Source organism: Rhinatrema bivittatum, chromosome 14 (assembly GCF_901001135.1).
Source record: "Rhinatrema bivittatum chromosome 14, aRhiBiv1.1, whole genome shotgun sequence".
NCBI classification, from domain to species: Eukaryota; Metazoa; Chordata; class Amphibia; order Gymnophiona; family Rhinatrematidae; genus Rhinatrema; species Rhinatrema bivittatum.
The window spans coordinates 18,522,979-18,542,293 of record NC_042628.1 but is presented as its reverse complement, the minus strand read 5'-3'; the positions used below and the strand labels follow the sequence as shown (position 1 = coordinate 18,542,293).

General features: G+C 41.4%; 2 protein-coding genes across 4 annotated transcripts in view; one reads left to right on the top strand and one right to left on the bottom strand.

The window, feature by feature from the left end:
* Positions 1 to 18,466, top strand: part of IQCK (IQ motif containing K) — a 63,756-nt gene extending 45,290 nt beyond the window's left edge. Inside the window, exons 7-9 of the mRNA XM_029576425.1 lie at positions 83 to 167; positions 8,920 to 9,031; positions 18,268 to 18,466. Of these exons, the coding sequence (XP_029432285.1) occupies positions 83 to 167; positions 8,920 to 9,031; positions 18,268 to 18,392 (322 nt within the window). The 3' untranslated portion in view covers positions 18,393 to 18,466. The remainder of the gene's footprint in view (positions 1 to 82; positions 168 to 8,919; positions 9,032 to 18,267) is intronic.
* The window catches only part of GPRC5B (G protein-coupled receptor class C group 5 member B), a 52,531-nt gene continuing 43,569 nt past the window's right edge, over positions 10,354 to 19,315 (bottom strand). For all 3 annotated transcript variants that reach the window (XM_029576423.1, XM_029576422.1, XM_029576420.1), the window contains one exon: positions 10,354 to 11,801. In XM_029576423.1, the coding sequence (XP_029432283.1) occupies positions 11,748 to 11,801 (54 nt within the window). In that variant the 3' untranslated portion in view covers positions 10,354 to 11,747. The remainder of the gene's footprint in view (positions 11,802 to 19,315) is intronic.

The following is a 19,315-nucleotide window of genomic DNA, read 5'->3' as shown; positions in this document are numbered from 1 at the left end:
GTTGAAAGAACATCTGTCATAATTCTGTCAAGCTTAGTACTCTTTATTTTCTTCTCTGCAAATCTAATCCTTGTCTTTTCAGTGCTAGACCACCAATTCCTCTGTCCCTGTTAATAACAGAAGAAGAGGCTGCCATAATTATTCAGTCATTCTGGAGAGGTTATCGGGTAAGAGACGTGCCTGCTTAGATGTTTTTTCATTGTTGATTGTCTGAGATCATGGATGCCTACCTAAATCAAATGTCTATACTCTTACAAAAAGTATGGAGGTCTTTGCAGTGTCTGTAAAGAGGGCACTTTTCAGAAACTGCTTAGGTTTTTGTCCAGCTAAGTTTAGGAACATTTTCAGCTACGATCTAACTGGCTAGGTAGGGTTCTGGCTGAAAAATATCCTGAACTATCTTAACAGGCTAAAATGTGACTGTTTAAATCTCTCCGAGTAGCGTATTGAAAATTGAATCCAAAAGGCACAAGGAATAGTCAGGAGTAAAGTGTCCAAGATTTTTATAACTCACATGCAGGTATTTATTCAGACATAATGTCACATAATCCACTCTTGATGGGCCCCGACATGGACTGTGTTTCGGTTAACTGCACCGGGAGGGACCACACTCGAGAGCACATGCGCCATTCATTCTGTACAGTGAAGCTTCTATGTGCCCTCGAGTGTGGTCACTCCCGACACAGTTAACCAACATATGGTCCATGTTGTGGGCCCATGAAGAGTGGTTTATAAATACTGTGAAATGTTCTCATCTTTACCACCTCTTCTAGGAGGACATTCTAGGCATTCACCAGAAATCTATATGCATATATGGTTTTCCCCCTCCTCCTGACTTCTTCCCGCCCTTGGGAATGGCCATTTTTTTTGAGTGACTAAATCTAGCTGCTCAGTGAAGGGCCGTTTTCAGCCCTGCAGATCTACTAGGTAACTCCTTAATTACCAGCTAGATCCCTATGATAACTGTCCTCAAAATATCAACATTTAAACATACATGAGATCCATATTCAGCCAATATGTGGCTCTGCTGCTTAGCTGGATTAACTTATCTGGCTGCCTAGTGCTATATATTCAGCTGTGCAATCGAACCACTGAATATACCTGGATACATAGTTCCCTCTAAGCTGAGCACGAGTGATCACTTATACATTTCAGAGCATTGCTCACAGATTTTACATGGTTGCTCACATGCTTATTTTCTTTGTGCTATATACAGAAAAACAACGCTTATACTGGCGTTTAAAATTGTTGGTTTAAAAAAATTGTTGCTCACGCCAAAAAAAAAAAAAAAATTGCACACACCTAGTCAGTCCTGGGAGGGAACATTGCCTGGATATCCTAAAGTTAGTCAGGTAAGTTTATCCGACTTACCTTAGGACAGGTGTATGGGCCGACCAAAGTTAGCCGGATAAGTTCTCTGTCTAGCTCAGCTCCTCTTCAGAACGTATCTGGAATGCCCTTTATTTATCCGGCCAAATTCTAGTGGATAAATAGTCATCCGGGCAGAATTTAGCTGGATAAGTAGCCAAACTTTCATTTAGTTATCCAGCTAAAAGCGTTTGAGTGTGGACCGCACGTATGACTTGGGCCATGTTAAGCTTTTTATTTATTTTCTTCATGTAAGAAGCTCCAAAACAAAACATGCTGTACTGTTCTTTATAAAATTAGCATGATTAGTACATCAAATCTGTACTTATTTGAAAGTTAAAGAATTTTGCCAGAATAAATCAGTATTGAATGTGTTGGCCTCCTTACTAATGCAAAGTTTTCAAGTGTCAACTATTTAGGTTTTGATAGCCAAGAAACACTTAGCAGAGGCTTCCCACCCCCTATCAATTTAGAGATGACATCCTAGCACAGGGAGTGAGCACAAATTGGCTGCAGCTTGATTGAAAACTTAATCTAAGACATCATTGAATGTACAAGCACAATCCTTGCAGGTTCGGCTCATTATGTCCTGAGATTGGCTACTATTTACAATTTTCGGTTGGGCCTGTTAGCCCGTCTTCATGGCACCCTGCCAAACTAGTCCACCCCAAACGGTCAGCAATAATCCATCCCAGGGCCACAACTGGGATAACCCAGCCCGGGGTAATGCAAAGTTGAGTCTGTCCCAGCCTGAACGTCCCAAGCTGCAGGAATGCAAAGGCCATGCTCTTTGAAGTTATGCAATTCTCCCAAAACCTTCCTCATGGTGGCAGTGCTTATAGGGTCCCCAGGACGGGCCTAGCCGGGTATGTTGCTTGTCACCTAGTGACTCACCCTCCTGCTGAACTCAGGATGAATAGGGCAGCATCCTCCCTGTGCCTTCCCTAACCTATATCCACCCATTTCCCTTTATTTCGACCCCACAACACGCTCCACAACCAAATGGGTGAGCAAGCAGTAAAATGCACACCCTGAGGATTAAGAAATCTTTCGTGCTCCCTGCATGGCCTGAAAAGGGCCTCGCTGATGCTGTGGATCCTGCCTGTTGTGGGCACTGATTGGCTCAACGGCATGGTAGCGATCACTCCCCTCCCCCTTACCCACCATGGAGTTTCATACTGGTGGGAAAGTAAACAATGAATACAGCTAGCAAGGCGGAGGTGGGGGAGGGGAGAAACAACAGCACCCTGGCCCCACTAAGGTGACCCGGCTCAGCACCAGGCTGGCAATGAAAGTAGCATCTTATCTGATACATGCTGCTTAAGGAACTTGGCTGTGTATAATTTTGAAACTTTTATGCGTGAGAAGCATTATGGAGCTTTTATTTTCCCCAAAGTAATCCGTGGAGCTAAAAAAAATTATATGTGTTATTTGACTTTATTTTTTATATGTTGTTTATTAAAAAAACAAAACAAAACACTTATACAGACTGAAGCAGAAAGCTGCGTTCAGCCGAACGTACCTTTCTGCCTGTACATTTTCTGTGTGCAAAACTTACTGCCAATGTAGCAAGGAGTTTTGCGTGCAGAAAATGTGCATTCCTAATCAGGAATACTACATAGCACCTTCGCATGAAAATCCCATGCAAATGAGGGCATTAAGCAGTATTCCCCAATACAGAGAGAGACGTGAGTTTTGCCTGGGTCAGAGTTGGAGTTAAGTTTCCACCACTGCTGCGCTGATACTTAAAACCCCTAAAAAAGGGGGAAAAAGTTAAAAAAAAAGCTGCCACTTACTCAGATAAGTCTGTTTTTATCTGGCTAAGTAGTGGCTACCGCCACTTACCTGGATAAGTACTGACTTATCTGGCAGAGGGTAACAGTATTTAGCCAGCTAAGTAGTGGTGAACCTTGCCAGACAGCTGGATTAGTATTTATCCGGCTAAGTGGCAGGGGCTGCCGTCACTTATGGCCTGTCAGGGATGCCTTGCCCCTCCCGTCCCGAGTTAAAATGTGCGTTCAGCCTCTGCCAAATGCACATTTTACAGTTTTTTTACACAGATTTTAACTCCCAGTGCATTTGCATAGCAGCTTACTGCATCAGGAGTTTAAAAAAATTAATCTGAGCGTTACAATTGTGGCTGAAACCCTGTGCACATTTTCTTACTGTTCAGATTATTTCATTGGCCTGTGAATGTGAAAAGAGAATGCAAACTACGTCTGGCATTACTGCAAGCCAGCTTTAACTGCTTTGTATGCAGGGCAAGCATGAACTCTAGATCCACTAAAATATGCCACAATTTCTCACTGAGCTAAAATGTACATAAACATTTGCTAGAGAGTATCTGATGACTAATGCTGCTATATAAATGATTCTTCTGATATTTTATGGATTTTTTTTAAAACAGTTTGGTCCTCTGTTTTCTTCCTCTTAACCTTTTTGACACTAATACTCACAGTGACATTAATTATCTGTGACAATACCACTGGAGGCACGGTTTCAGTTCAGCTACCACAAAGCCAACCATTATCCCATAACTTTGTGTGTTGACTTACCACCATAAGGTTGCTCAGATTTTGTACCCCCCGGACAAAGGTTAGAAAGGGCAGTGTCTGGTTGGTGCATTAAGATTTCCAGGGTTACTACTTGTAATTCCAGACCCATCTGGCAGTCAGAAACAGTAGTCAAATTCTACAGATTAATCTGCTAGCACACCCAATTGCCAACACAGCTCTGCACAATGCTGTTTATAATTATGACATCTTACAGGCTTTCCATTAGGAACTGGAGAAATCTCTGGTTGAGACAGGCCATGATTTGTTAAGCAATTACAGAAAACTAATCTAGTGCCCATGTGTTTTCAGATGACTGCTCACAGTCAGATAGGGCTACGTTCAGTGGGATGCGCTCATTTGTTATGTATAATATGTTTGACCTATCATATATGTTAGAATGCAATAAATTGGGGTTCAGCTGGTGACAAAATAGTTTGTTAATCAGCATTCAGAGGACAAGTTTCAAAGCCATTTATGTGTGGAAATAATGATTTATGCATATAAATTGGCTTTCTCTGTGGAAAGCAAGAACAAACGACCCGACAAGTGGGGATGACGTCATCCCATGGTGCCATCACGGGAAATTTGCACTCTTATAGCTCCGAAAGAACTAGAAGTCTTTTGGAGCAAGTCCAGGAATTCTTAGTCCATTCAAGCATCCAGATGTGTGATTTTTTGCACTCTGTCAGCTAAATTAAGATTTGGGCACTTATCCAGCTAAATTTTAGCCGGCTACTAAGTTAACCAGCTAGAATTTAGCCAGATAAGTTAGGGAGTGCTCCAGGGGCATAACTTGGAAGGAGACAAGTTAGCTGGTTCAGTTATCTGACTGCCTCCAGTATTCAAAGTTAGCTCTGGTTGGGCCAAAGAGCAGTTCTAAAGTTAGCCGAATAAAGCTGACTGGTTAACTTTAAGCTAGCTGCACTATTGAATAAACCGCTAAAGTTAGCTGGCTGACTATGCTATCCGGACAGTGACTGAATATGGACCTCAGTCAGATTTAGCTGACAGTGCTTTCCCCAAGCTTCTTCAGCATCCACATCTGGCCCAGTCTTGCAACATTGAATCTCACCTATTTGTTGATGTCATCCAGCTTTGCATCAAACATGCAGCCATCACTAATCTCAATGTCTGTCTCTCAGCAATAGTCCTTTGGTTTAACCGCTCCAAGTCCAAGCTTTTCTGGTTAAAGAGACAAGGGCGCGCTGTATTAACGCCACCCTCCTTGTCAGTAAACCCCATACATCCTAAAGACTCTATCCATAGCCTGGAGCTACAGCTCATCTGGCATCTTACAATGGAAATTCACATCGCAGTGATGGTAAAGAGCTCCTGTACGCACCTACACCAGCTTAGTCAACTGTTTAATTACTTTGAGAAACATTACCTAGCTACCTTCATACATTCACTGATCACCAACTTCACTGATATCTGTAACTCTCTGTTCCATGGCATTGCACAATATAATCTCAAATGCCGCCAACTTTTAGAAAGCATAGTAGCCAAATCCACCAACCTCAGCTACAATGGCTCTCAGTTGGGAGCAGGATAAAATTACAGACATTTTGCTTTGTCTTCAAATGTGTAACTCAAATGGCCCCTGAATATACTTCTCAACTTCTGCTCTCTTACACCTCCACAATGAAACTTCAGTCCACCTAACGGGTTCTTCTGCCTTCCCCTCCACTGGATTCAGCTAGTCTAACATGCACGAGGCTTCATACATTGGGCTACTCTGCTCCTAAAATATGGAACAAGTTAACTCTAATACTGGAATCTTGTTACCTCACCTTCCAGTAAAAAGTCAATGTTTGGCTGATTAGCCAGGCCTTCCCCATCCCACATGTGCAACTTTGGCTTACTCTTTAACATAAGACAGACGCAGGGGTTCTTATCTTTTTGGGGCGGAGAGGGGAGACGAGTTCCTGGTCCCTCTTGAATTCTTCTGGCATGCCAGCATCACAGTTTACTGTGGGAAAAAATCTTAAACCTTTACAGGAAAGAAAGTCAGTGGAAGTGAAAACAGGACAAAAGCTGTGATAAGATCAAGCGGAAATACGCCATGCTAAATGCTTGAACTAGGGCTGTAGCATTGTTCAGTGGGACTGTGCTTAGGTACTGGAAGAGATTTAGAGGGATTTCTGCGCAGAAATAAAAAGGCTAGCAGGAGCGAAGCTCTGGAAATTCAGAATGGACTAGCATTGTGAATGAGTACACATAAATAAGAAGACGCTTTGCCAATGTACACTAATAAGTGTTTATATTGATGGAGCTTAATAAAGTATTCTGCAATCTTAAGAACCTTCTCAGGAGTATTTTTGGAATTGTAAGCTCCAAGGGGCAGGGAATTTCTGTACAGCACTGCATATGCCTGGTAGCACTATAGAAATGACTAATAATAGTAGAAGTAAGAAGAGCTCACTAGGAATCAGTTTGTAAATACAAAAATAACTCAGATCCTGGGTAATAGTAATTTGATTCATAGCAATATGTTAATTTAGAATATAAAATATAGGGTTCTGCTTCTTTGTTAGGTTCCAAGTGTCAGTTACTGAACCACTCCTGTGAAGCCCATCAGGGATCTGCTGTGAGAGCTTGCAACTTTTTATTGACTCCACAGGCAGTGCACCAAACCCGGAATCACAGAGAAAATAGTTTCTAATATAAAAGTTACATGCTTCTTTTGGAGCTGTAGAGCCCTATATTTTTGAGCTGTATCCCCATGGAGAGCATATCTTCCCACGTGAATGCCTGCTATGTCTAGAAGGCATATTTTAAATGCCCTCTGGTGCTAGCGAATCATTCTTTGCCTGCCCAGACTACATTGGGTGTATTTTTGGCCTCCAGCAAGGGCCCATGAGGATGCAACCAGACCAAGTTACAGTATTTATGGGACACATTGATTACCAAGTAAAATGCCATATTTATCGGCTCCTGGTTTTAGTGCATGTGAAATAAAATTAGTTAAAAGAAAAACCAACAAAACAGTTGGGTAGAAATGATACCATTGTAAGGCTAATAAAAGGTCCTTTCCTTTTCCAGTCTGTGACTTTCCTAACGCTTTAAGAAAGAGACCACAGTGGTCCTGAAAGTTTGCAAACATTTGTTACCTCAGTAAAGCTTTTGGTCTCCCGTGAACTGATTTCTCTTTTTGGCACTTGAACCCAGTGCTCTCTTGCTAAGATAATAGCTGTTCCTGACTCCTGTGCTGTTCTGGAGAAGCTGCAAAAACAAGCAGCATTCGGAGGGAAAAAGAAGGATTCCACTCAACGCCTATAAATTGTGACACTTTGGCTTCAGTTTAACAGAAATGCTGAGCTACGGAAATGGCCAAATATTTCAAATATAAGTATGAAATAGAAATATATGAAATTCATATCACTGCATGAAAAGGTTGAAGTCTTGATGATTGAAGCTACAGTTCACAAGTTTCAAACTTCCCTGTCTCCAGAATATGTGCATAAAAGAGCTTTGACTTGACTTAGGGGCATAGTCAGCTGTCCCATGTAGACTTATTCCTGGGCCTAAATTTTTGGCATGCCGGTAAATTATAAACCCAGCGGCATCTCTTTATTACTTTTTCTTTTGTGATGTGGTTCCCTGGGCATCTGGACACAGGATACTCCTTTTTATAGAGCCTGCTGAAGAAGTATTTAACAAATGATCATGCAGGATTACCTATGGTTGCTTTGCAGTGTTTGGGCATTTTCTGTTCTGCCCTAGGCGGTCTTGGAAAAGGGGAATTTTTCTCCCACTTGTTGCATTAAAGGATTTATATGCAAAACTGACTTTGTTCCGTGGTATCATCATTTGATACCAAAACTCCACATTGCCCCATAGGAGTTACCACCAATATAAAAAAAAAAAGTTTGGATGTTTAAATACAATATGATTGTCCAGTGAAAGTAAAATGGTGGCTTACCAATATTAATATATCACAGAAAAAAAGTGTAACTTTCAGGCACCTCTGTGCAGCCATATATGCAAGTATATGACTGCGTAGAGATCTATTACAGTATTTTATAACCTGTGCATATGTATATGCAGATTATAAAATACGCATGAATATTTGCCATGCATTGAACGTGTACTTTTCCTACCTATTTTAGGAAGATACACACCAAAAAACGTGATTTGATCACATAAACTCCTGAATTACGTGCACAAGTTAGCATATTGTAAAACTTGCACGCACAATTTGAATTCCAGTTTTCCGATTCCTCCACCAGTTCACCCAGTCCTTCTCCAGGTCATAAGACCCTCCTGGTTCTTCAGCCTCAACTCCCCCCAGTTCACCCAGACCGCCATCCCACCGTATAGACACCAGATCCGTCTGATATCAGTTGTGTGAGATAATTAGCAGAGGTAAAATTGTGCCAATAAGTTATTACACATACTTGCCTAAGGCGCTTATAAATACCAATTTATGCACGTAACTCTTGGCGCTGCCCTGGAATGTCCCTGGGCTGCCCATTTTTTACGCACGTAGATGTGCACTCAGAAGTGAAAATAGCACGCATAAGTTTGATGTTTATAAAATAGGTGTACGTGAGTATAGGCTAATTTTTACACATGTAATTCTTTGAAAATTCACCCCAAAATGTGTTTATTTAGTTTTCCAAACACTGGAATTTTTCCAGTCCCTGCCAGTTTCAGAATCACAGAGAGCTTCCTCTCAATTAGCTCTTGGAAGAAGTCATAAAATGGCAAGGGAGAATGCAAGAGAGAAGCTGATTGACAGTTTGGCTTGATATGTAGCATGGCAGTATTGCCTAGCCTAGCATTGTTCTTGTAAGGAGCAATTACTTTGGGTTGCATTAATTCATGTTAGTCTGCAGTAAACCTGTCAGAGAACTATGACACATTTGCAGATAAGCCCCATTGCTTTTTTTTTTTTTTTGAAAGATGATGTGAAAAGTAGTAGCAGTTACAGTTGAATTGGTCAAAACGCTAACTTCATATGGTGGCCAAGGAAACAGTTGTTGGTGTTTTCCAGGTACGCTGCATTCAAGACATTCAAGAACTCCGCCAATGGCAGAAGCAGCTGAGAGAAGTCAAGCACATTAATAAGAAGGTTGAAAAGTTTTGGGATTTACAGGAAGCCAAAAGTAAGTGGGAGATAAATCTGTATTTAGATTTCTTCTGAATAACCAAGACTGAACTAACAAAACAATATAATGCACTTAACAAAATGACATGTTGGCTAGAGCAGTTTATTGGTTGTATTTCCCAGTTCTGCTGCAGTCATTAAGTGTACAACACATTAATGTACAGAACCTATTTACATAGAATTTCTAGTAACATGTCAAGTAACGCAACACCATAATGAAACATAAGCATCTGTTATTTACAAGAGGAATGGCATTAAGACAGAAGATTCAGAAGAGATCCTGGAATATTGTACTTATGTAAGAGAGAATCTATTTCTCCAAACCTGAGAGCAAGTAGACATTTTTATTCATTTTAATAAAGCCAAGATCATCCTGGTAGTGCATTGAAATGAATATGGGATACATTTTGTTAGAGAAGGAGGCTTGGTACAGTGTCACCTACCATTTATTCGCCATTGTAGAATTCCAGTCACTGTTAGAGCTGATATAAGGGCAAAGAAAAACGATTGATTTAATGATATATTTCAGGGGTTTCTTGCTGGTAGCTTTTCATGTAAATTTGAGGTGTTCAAGAGCTTGGTCTTCCCCAAATAACTGACAGTGGAGCTGAGCAAGATGGGTTAATCCTGTTGCTTCAGGTTCCTGCTGCACCGTGGTACTGAACAGGTATCAAGTTTTCCAAATGTAGTAACCCTGATGGTGTCCCCCTTTGCTGTTCTAGCCCTTGTGCCACTTTTGGGGCGGGGCGGGGCAGGGTTTTCCTGCTCCCTCCGTATCATGCACGACCTCCCTACAGCAGTTATTTTACTTAAGCTCCCACTTTGTGAAAACTTTTTTATTGTTTACAAAAAACAAAAAACCAGAACAAATCGGTGGAGAAGGGGTTCTGTATTCTCCACCGGGTATTATAACACGGTAGAAACTAGGTGACAGTTCCCATCCTCTTCCCCTCCCCCCCCGTTTCCTACCGCTCCGAGAAATACAAGAACTCCAAAGTCACAGTGCACAAATCTTAAATCCGCGCAGCTTTTACTTAAGCTCCCACTTAATTGGGACCTGGGTGACACATCCTCTTTTTTTCTATTATCATTGTAAAAGTATGGGATGTAATCCCAACCCGGTACAAGAGAGCACTCCTATAATTCACCAATGGATGGAAGAAAGGGATGCAGATAGATGCACTTTGAATTTCTTTAGGATCCTTTCCTAATTCATAGGAGGCCTTAAAGCCCTGCTCGATCAGCACATGTATGTCCATTCTAGGGCCAATTTTCATGCACACCTTGGAGCTGATTTTGAAAGAGCAATTGTTCGGGTAGTGTCTCTTGAAAACTACCCCCAAGGCACGCACATATAAAGGGCCCACGCACTTTAACCCCGCTATTTCTGTGGGCAGCTGCTCGGGGTAAAACAGCATGCATACATTTTAAAATCAAATGCACGCGTGCTGTTTTCTTCCTCTCACCTGCACACGCCTCAGTCTAGATCAGCTAAAGGTCTGCTTGCTGGGAAAGCCCACACAGCCTTCTGCTTACCGTTGGGGGACAATTTCCAAGTAGGCAATGTTCCTGGGGCAAATACCTTTCAAAAAAGCTATGTCTATGACTAATATCCTTTATATCTGCTCAACATAGAAATCCTTGGCTGCACAGGGTATCCCTGCAGTGGGAATTTTCTACCAAAAAAGGGTACTAGGTCAGAGCCAGTGGTGCTCCAATGGGGAAAGGAAGTAAGTTGAAAAAGATTCCAGTGCAATGACCTGGCAGAAGATCACCACCGTGAGCCAACCCAGTGGCTCAGGCAGCTGTGTTATGCACTGCCATGCAGAAAGTCTCCAACTCAGGTCTTCTGCTTCCCAAGTTAGCAGGGGCTGGCGATGCTGCGGAGACAGCATTCACAGCACCGGGGGGGGGGGGGGGGGGGATGGAAAAGAGAGAATGAAACCTAGCGGCCATGATTGCAGGATTTCGGAGGGAGCCCTGGGACATGGCCCCCGGGCCTGAGACCCTCACTGCAATAAGGGGATATGAAATAGGGAGTAGCTGTGAATGAAAACTCTTGGCCCCTAATCCCAGTCCTGCTTCTGATTCAGCTGGAGGTACAAGGGAGCAGGAGAATAATGCTGGCTCAAAAGAAAACAATGCACCATCGTATCCCTGAATCAGCCAAGCCATCTCCATCAATGGTCTTTGTGCCTGTAAAGTAACCTGCATAACCTGAGATTTCTATTTGTCTATGTAAATATGTTCTTGATATACAGAAAATGAATGGTTTATAGGGCAGAATAAGAATTATGCAAAATATATTTATTAGACATGGCTGTGGAAATGGTTTATTTATCTGCATGTAATTATATTCCTTTCAGTACTGAGAATTTCCCGTGAATTATCATGCTGTTATTCTTGCTATATATTGCTGGTGACAGAACATCTTCTGTGAGCAAAGCAGATGCACAGAATCAAAATCAAAATGTCCTGTTGTTCTTTGTAATTAGGTTTCTTTCCCTAGATTTTAATATTGCATACACGTGCTAAATTCAGATCTATACGTTTGTGCTTTGATCCTAGGCATACAATAGTAGTGCAGTGGATTTGGGATAGCATTCCCATGACTTTATGATATCCCTCTTATTAAATTCTGTGCCATCCTCAGATTTACCAAGTGGGCTCCTCCCAGTCCCAAATCCTGATGTAATGTATGTGTGCCCTCAACTTCAGACCTGGCTCTTCGCTCCCTCCTTCTGGTTCAAGATGAACTGCCGGATATCCTAGCAAAGAAAATAAGGGAACAAACAAGACAGGCCCGTAAATTCCAGCAATTTAGTCGGAGACGTTTAGATTTCAAAGGATATTCAAGGCAGCACTGTAATTAGAGCCTATAACCGTGAAATGAAGCAAACTGAATATATTAGGTTATCCACCTGCCAGTGCTGTTGTTGGGTAGAATACCTTACCCTAAAAACACAGTGGTAGGATAAGAATGCAAATGAAGAATTGCGCATATATATATATATATATATATATGTGTGTGTGTATATAAAATATATATACAAGAGCCTAATTTTCAAAGCAGATTTATACATGCAAGTCGATTGTGAAAATGAATGGGTACGTGCGTACCCCTGTGCAGTACACACACACACACCTTTATGCCTGCTTGGAAGCAGTTGTGAATGCGTACACGTACATATGAGTGCACCCTTTCAAAAATTGAAAGTATGTATGCACATGGTTTCCCTGCCCCTGACGCCGCTTTTGGAAACGCCTCTTTCAAATACTCGTAAAATGGCTTCCATGCAAAATTAGAACGTACAACCCCCAGAACAATTTTTTTTTTTATTACTTTATTTATCAATTTTCTGAAAAATTTAACAACATAAAATAATTTAAACAGAAAACTCATGTATGCGGGTAAACCACATTTTCCGTGTCTAAATGCTTTTGAAAATAATGTGTGTGTGTGTATCTGTCACACAGCTTTTGATTGCAGATTGCAAAGAGAGGAAAGCCATAGTCGAACCGCTCTCCTCTTACACCATGGAGCAGGCTCCTGCTAGGCGGTTTGGCTCAGACAGGAGTATTTTCAGCTGCTGAATGGCATTTCGGGTTCTCACATTACACTGAGTCAGACCCTGTCCCGTCACTGGCTTTCTTCAAGGGCAGACAGTTGAGTTGCTGTAGTTTCATTTTCAGCATTCTCTCTGCTCGATTTATTTAAAAATCCCCTTGAGGGGAGATCTTCAGTCAACAGCAAAAGAAAAAGTCAATTAGGGCCAGGGCTTCAGTGACTCCCTTGGAGGCCTTGTCCGCATGGCACTGTGGCAGTGGGTAGGATGTCAGAGGCCCTGGGAGGTGGTGGTGGGGAACCCTGAGAGGTCTCCTTTTATTGGGTTGGGTTTTTTTTGGGGGGGGGGGGGGATACTACTTTAATGTTTATTTCAGTTTGGCAAATGAACCAAGATAAACATTAAAGCAAATGGAAAACCCTCCCTGAAACAAAAAAACAAACCAAAATAAACTTTTTTGGGTTGCACATCTACTGTACCCCTATACGTTTATTATTGTGACAAGGGACAGCCATTCACCTAACGTCCACTGTCCAATACCACCATTATCAAGTCATATGCAGTGGGGACCTGGGATGTTTCACAGTCTGATAAACAAAGCGATGCTTTTGTGTAAACCCTGGATTAACCAGTCAAGGTTTTGGCCCATGTACTGTGTCTGCTGCTGCTGCAAATCTCATTCTTGTGACACCTATACGTAACGACTCCGCTTTGATGACTGTACAATAGACCAAAGCATTTTTTTTTTCTTAAAGGGTGATGGTAAATGCAGAATAGTAAAAGCATTTGCCAAACTTAATATTTTGAGCCATATCTGTTTTATAACCAGATGAAAATAGATGGGATATTTATATCAGCCAGTTGCTGCAAGATTTAATGGGAAAGGGTTGATAGAAATTTTAAAACATGTCATGTTACTTAATATTGTAATTGTCAACTTGTGTTGACACTTTTCAAAACTGTCAACGTAGTTGGAACTCCACTGATCCCGCCTGTGAACTATTCAGAAGTGTTTTTACTGGTCGGCATATTTACTTGATTTCTGTTCTCATCTGCATACAAACATCGTAATGATGTTTAAGATTTTCGGGCTAGGGAAGGGCCCACCTATCTTGCACTGCAGGAGTAGTCCAGCTTTGCCAAATTGTCTTTTTCCCCCTTTCCCCTTCATACAGCCCCTTCCACAGTGAGAACGGACTAGAGCCTTGGACACATTTGGCGAGGATAGGAGACCAAATCAGCAGGGTTTTACTGCCTGCTGAATCCAGAAATGTGGTCACAGGAGGTACAAATTAGAATAATGTTGGATAGGGTGGGCAGACACACTAAACCCTGGACAATTAAGCTATGAATCCATTTTTATTTAATGTACATGCTGCATCTTCTCTGAGGAAGGAGCACCAGTGCTTCCCTGGGGAGTTGGACCTGACTCCACCACACCACAGCTCTCTGCCAACAGGCCCTGGCATCCAAGTGAGATTATTCCTCTTGGTGTGCACAAAACAAACTCAGTTGGAGAGCATACTCTCTCTTCTTGTCAACCATACAAGAGTCTTTTTCAACACCCTCAATGTTCCTGTGGTTTCATTCTGGACTGCGCAGGTGCCTGTTGATGCTGTTAAAAAAACTGGAACGTTCTAACTTATTCCTGTCATATAGTGATTGTTTGTCCTATTAAAACCAAATACAAATAAAGTGCCTTATACTGGAAGGAATAGCTAACCCATTTGTAGTGCTCACACAAAGCAGGCCTTGCTGACCTTATCATCTTTTGCATTTCCATTATATTTTCATTTTATTCATTTCGGTGCTGTCTTTGTAAATCAAATGAAGATAAAAAATTGTGTTAAACTAAGAACATACGATATCTCAGCCCAAGGTCCATTGAGCCCAGCATCCTGTCTCTAACAGGGGCCAGGGTCACAGGTACCCAGGAGCCCACCCCCAGCAATAAAGTGGTGGCTTTCCGGAGTCAGTCTAGCTAATAACCGTTTATGGACTTTTCCTCCAGGAACTTATCCGAGCCTCTTTTAAACCTCACTATGCTAGTCGCCTTAACCATGACCTCAGGTAACAAGTTCCATAGCTTAATCATACGCCGAGTGAAAAAAAACAACAACATTTTCTACTATTTACTTTTAAATCTGCTGGTTGTTAATTTCATGGCGTGTCCCGTATTTTAACTTAATTTTAGTGTTCCTTATAATGTGCTGCATCATTAAATCCACAGCTTGATCTTGTCGTTAGGGTCCAAGTTACATAGACAATACTTTATCAACTTCGCTTCAGATTTGCCTGCCTAGAAATAAAATGGGAAAATAGTGATAATCTAATCTTGTGGTTGCTTAGCTCCTTAGGACAGATGTGCATTGCATGTGGAATGCCACTTTATTAGTGAGTACGGTACATTGCTTGAGCTTCCTTTTTTCTAGCATTTAGTAGTCATGCATTTTTCAGTGGTTTTCTTAACCAGCTAGGGCTCGAAATCCTACTTTCAAACAGATTTTGCAGAGTCATTGGCTGTAGATGAGACATTGCTGTTTGTAAACAGGGTTACACAGTAACAACATAGCAAACCAAGACTCTGAGGCACACTTTGACAGGGGAGAGAGAGAGTGTGTGTGTGTGTGTTGGGGGAGGAGGGTTAGTCTCCACTGCTATTGCTTGTGCTGTGAAGAAATGGAGAATTTCCTATTCTAATGTTGTCAATGTTTCAACAGTATAAAAGTCTTACTGCCCAAATCCTTATGTTTCTTGTCAGAAGAGAGAACCGGAACACTTCCAAGCTTGACAATTAGATACCAAAATATTTAAGTATCGTTATCCCTGCCCCGCTGTACCCACTGCCTCCTGCAATCCCTGGTCTGAATTGTACTGCATGAATGCCCAAGCTCCCAGCGAGGCTCAGTCCACCCATAGAGTGAGGTGCTCGGCTGTAGAAACAGAAGATTACTCCTCCTGTGGGATTTATTCATACATAAAACAGCAGGAAACTAATCAATTGGCTTGAGGTACTCATAATGCAGAACACTTAAGTTTAAATTTTCTAAGCTGCGCAGTTCCCGGCGCGCCGATTTTATAACATGCACGCGGCACCGTGTGTATGTAATAAATCAGATATGCCCATGCGTGGCCAATTTTATATTGGCATGCGCAGGGGAGGGGATTTTTTTTTTTATAAGACACGCGCACCGACAGGACAGGACCTTTCCCCAGTTCCCTCCCAGTCCAAACCAATAAAGGAGCGGACTGGGAGGGAACTTACCTAACCCCCTACCTATCCTTCCTCCCTTTTCAGACCTACCTACCCTAAATTTTTGTTTCACAACTTACCTGCTCCTCCAAGCAGAAGTTGCGTGCCGGCAGCCTACAGCGCGCGCTGTCCCAGCTGGCCTCCTCCCCTTTTTAAAAGCCTGGGATACAAGTATGTCAGGGCTGCTGCGAAAAGGCTGGGCCCCGCTCATATCTCCTGGGATTTGCGTGCGCTGGGCTTTTAAAATCAGCCCCTATCTGTATCCATCAAATCTAATTTAAGGACCCTGCCTTGCAACTGAATGTGCCAGAAACACAAAATGAGAGAAATGTTTCATAGCATGACCCTAAATATTCATGCTGCTTGTAAAGGCTGATACTCAAGAGTAGCAAAACAACATGGATAGAAATTCCAGTGGCTTTATGCACACCCAGACCTCTGACATATTTGAAAACAGATTTTTCAAGGGGGACTAAGTTTGTTTCTTTACAGGTTAATTTTAATAGATATTGCATAAGCTAGAATGATTAGAATATCGCTAAAAATCTTAGGAAATACTGGAAAAACATTTGTCTCTGTGAATCCTTTGCTTTCAATTAGCCAAAGTTTGTGTGGAACATTGAGCAGATAAGAATTATGAAGCATTCATGTACAGATGATACATTTTTCCAGAGTTCTCTTTTTTATTTAAAAATGTTACAGTGAAGTATTTAGGACCTGATTTATTAAGGCATTTCTTCCATTCTGTGTGGCTTTGGGAAACATTCTTATAAATGAGGCCCTTGATTTGTTAATATATACATATTTATTAAATTAGAATCTGTAAATGTGCATGACCCTCCCTTCCCTTCAATCAGAGGTTCCTGTCTGATTCCAAAACCCCCCCCCCAATAGGCCAGGGTAACCAAATTATCAGACCAAGTCTATGCACCTCTGTCATGAACATTTATTGTGGATATCCTGAAAACCAAATCTGTTGCAGGATTTGGAAACTTGCGAGCTAGAAAATATACCCAAGTAGTTTAATTTTTCATCTTAGCTCAGATTCCAACAGTTGACCCAGTCAGTCAAGTATCATCATTAGTTACTCAGTGCCATCAATGTACACGGTGTTGTACAAGATAATTCACCGGATAATGTCTCTACCTGAAAAACATGTACAGTGTAGGTTGAAAATGACAAAGGGTTTAAGTGGCGGACTTTGTTCAGAGGATCTCCAGTACACCAAGTCAGAGCATATGCCCCTAGGACAATACGAAAACTGACTTACACATCCATTCAGCAGCGAGCAGACACGGGGGCAGAAAGCTCATACCATCCAAGCTTTTTCATAAACATCTTCTTTATTTGGCCATGCTCTCTCCCTGCCAAGAACGCTGGGCTCTTTGTTTGGCTGTTGTAGCCCACTTTATCAAGCTGATCACACGCTTAGCGTTCTCATTGCAGCTGGGCACGTGAGAAGTGATTGTTTATGGACGGCGCTGGCGTACCACAAACAAGGGTCTGAGTCTCCTGACTTTTAGCAGTTGCATCAGCTACATGCGATAATCTTCCAGTGACAAAAACCATTCAAGGCGCAGCAAGCTTAGGCATTTTCCCCAAGTCTCTTTTTGATCTGTTTTGTTGATGTTTTTAAACACATTAAGGCAGTATAATTCAGATTTGTCATGAATAAGAGGATAGACTTCCCTATAGTAAGGAAGAAAAGTCATGGGGGTAATCTTTTCGCAAATGATCAAAGTGTGGAAAAAAAGCATGGTTGCTGTTAATCTGAACCAAAATAGCAATCTCCCTTCTCCCGTTTGTCATCTTGTCTTCATGTCCTGGGTCACCAATCTGGAGCTACTTCTGAAGCACTCAAAAGGTGGTCCCAGGAGACAGTGGTCCAATGGCCATTTTCTTTGCTCTTTCCCTGGTTATTTTTTTTCCAAAATCTTTTTGTTTTTTTTAATTATTTTTTCTCTGGTTAACAAGAGCCATGGGTGTTTTATTTCCCTAAAGCAGGATAGCTTTAGAAACACCACCTCCAGCAGTTCTTTGCCCTTATTATAACCGGTTTCTGTGACTAATAATTTTATAAGCTGATTCAATTCATGATTAAAATGACTTACTCGGGCCTGCCCTTGGTGCAGGGGATTTATCTTTGGAGCCTGTCTGCAAATTCCAGGAGAATTGTAGGGGCTGGTTGAAGAGCCCTTATGGAAGGTAGCGTGGACAGTCTCAAAGGAGACATCTAGCCTGCCACTCTCTAAGGTCTGTACTATGGCTAGAAGAAGTTTGAAATCATATTACTTTGCTAGAGGGAGATGGAAGTTAAGGGAAAGAAAAATTGCAAGCCAAAAATCTACTGTTTTTTAATCCTTTGTGTAATGGAAGATTATTGGTCTCTAATATTCTGCTTCTTTTCTATTGTAGTAAGAAAAAAGAACAGGAATATGGAAGACAAAACAGTACAGCGCCGTTCAATTCCAACTGGATTGCGCTCAGCAACCCCATCGATAACAGAAGAACAACTTTCACCTGATATGATCCAGGAATAAACAGACTTCACAGCTTGAAATACCCCAATTCCCTAACATCTCTCTCTCCATGAATAAAACAGTTATACACTACACACTGCTTTCTGTGTTCTCCATTCTGTGCATGGAGATATAGGAACTATCATATGGAGAAATACATGGAACCCAATAATTTACTTTCTAATGTGCCCTTTAGAACTGTAATAAAATTAACATAGAAGCTTAGGGGCCAATATATTAAACTGTGTTAATGGTAATGCAAGCATTAAATCTTTTGTTAAACATCTGCATTATCTAGCGCCAGTAGTTAACGCATGTCAACACCTCTTAACATGTGTAAACTAATTTGTGTTAACATAATCTGTGCTAATTAGAGGAGATGAAAAAATATGCATGATAGCCCTCTACCCATTAGCGCAATGAAAATGTATGCACATTAAAATGAGCAAAATGTAAGACACAGTAACAAAATTTAAACTATACCTTGGGAGGGATGTAGTTAAGTTTTTGTGTCTGTCATTTACATATCATCAGCTATTAATATGCACATCAGATACCAGACGGACATGCATTAATAGTTGATGACAACATAGTTTAATATATGAGCCCCTTAGTTCATTGTCAGGGCCAACCCTATAGCTTCAGTTTCAACTGGTTTTTTTTTTAATATAGAACGGCCTTGACCTGATTATATGAATCCATCATCTTCCTAACCAACTTGGAATCCTTAAAGCAGAAATACTGTTGAGTTTGTACCAGACATGCACTGGTTGGTTTCCTTAGTTTTATTGCATCCTCATCTGGTCTTAATCCTAGGTTGCCTTTCCTGGTCTTACTATATTGTTTTAAGGATGGGAGAAATAAGCAGAGCCTGTCATAATGATCACTAACCTATGCCTCTGCGCAGGGGATTCTCCTGTGGGCAGGATAACTTGTGACAGTGT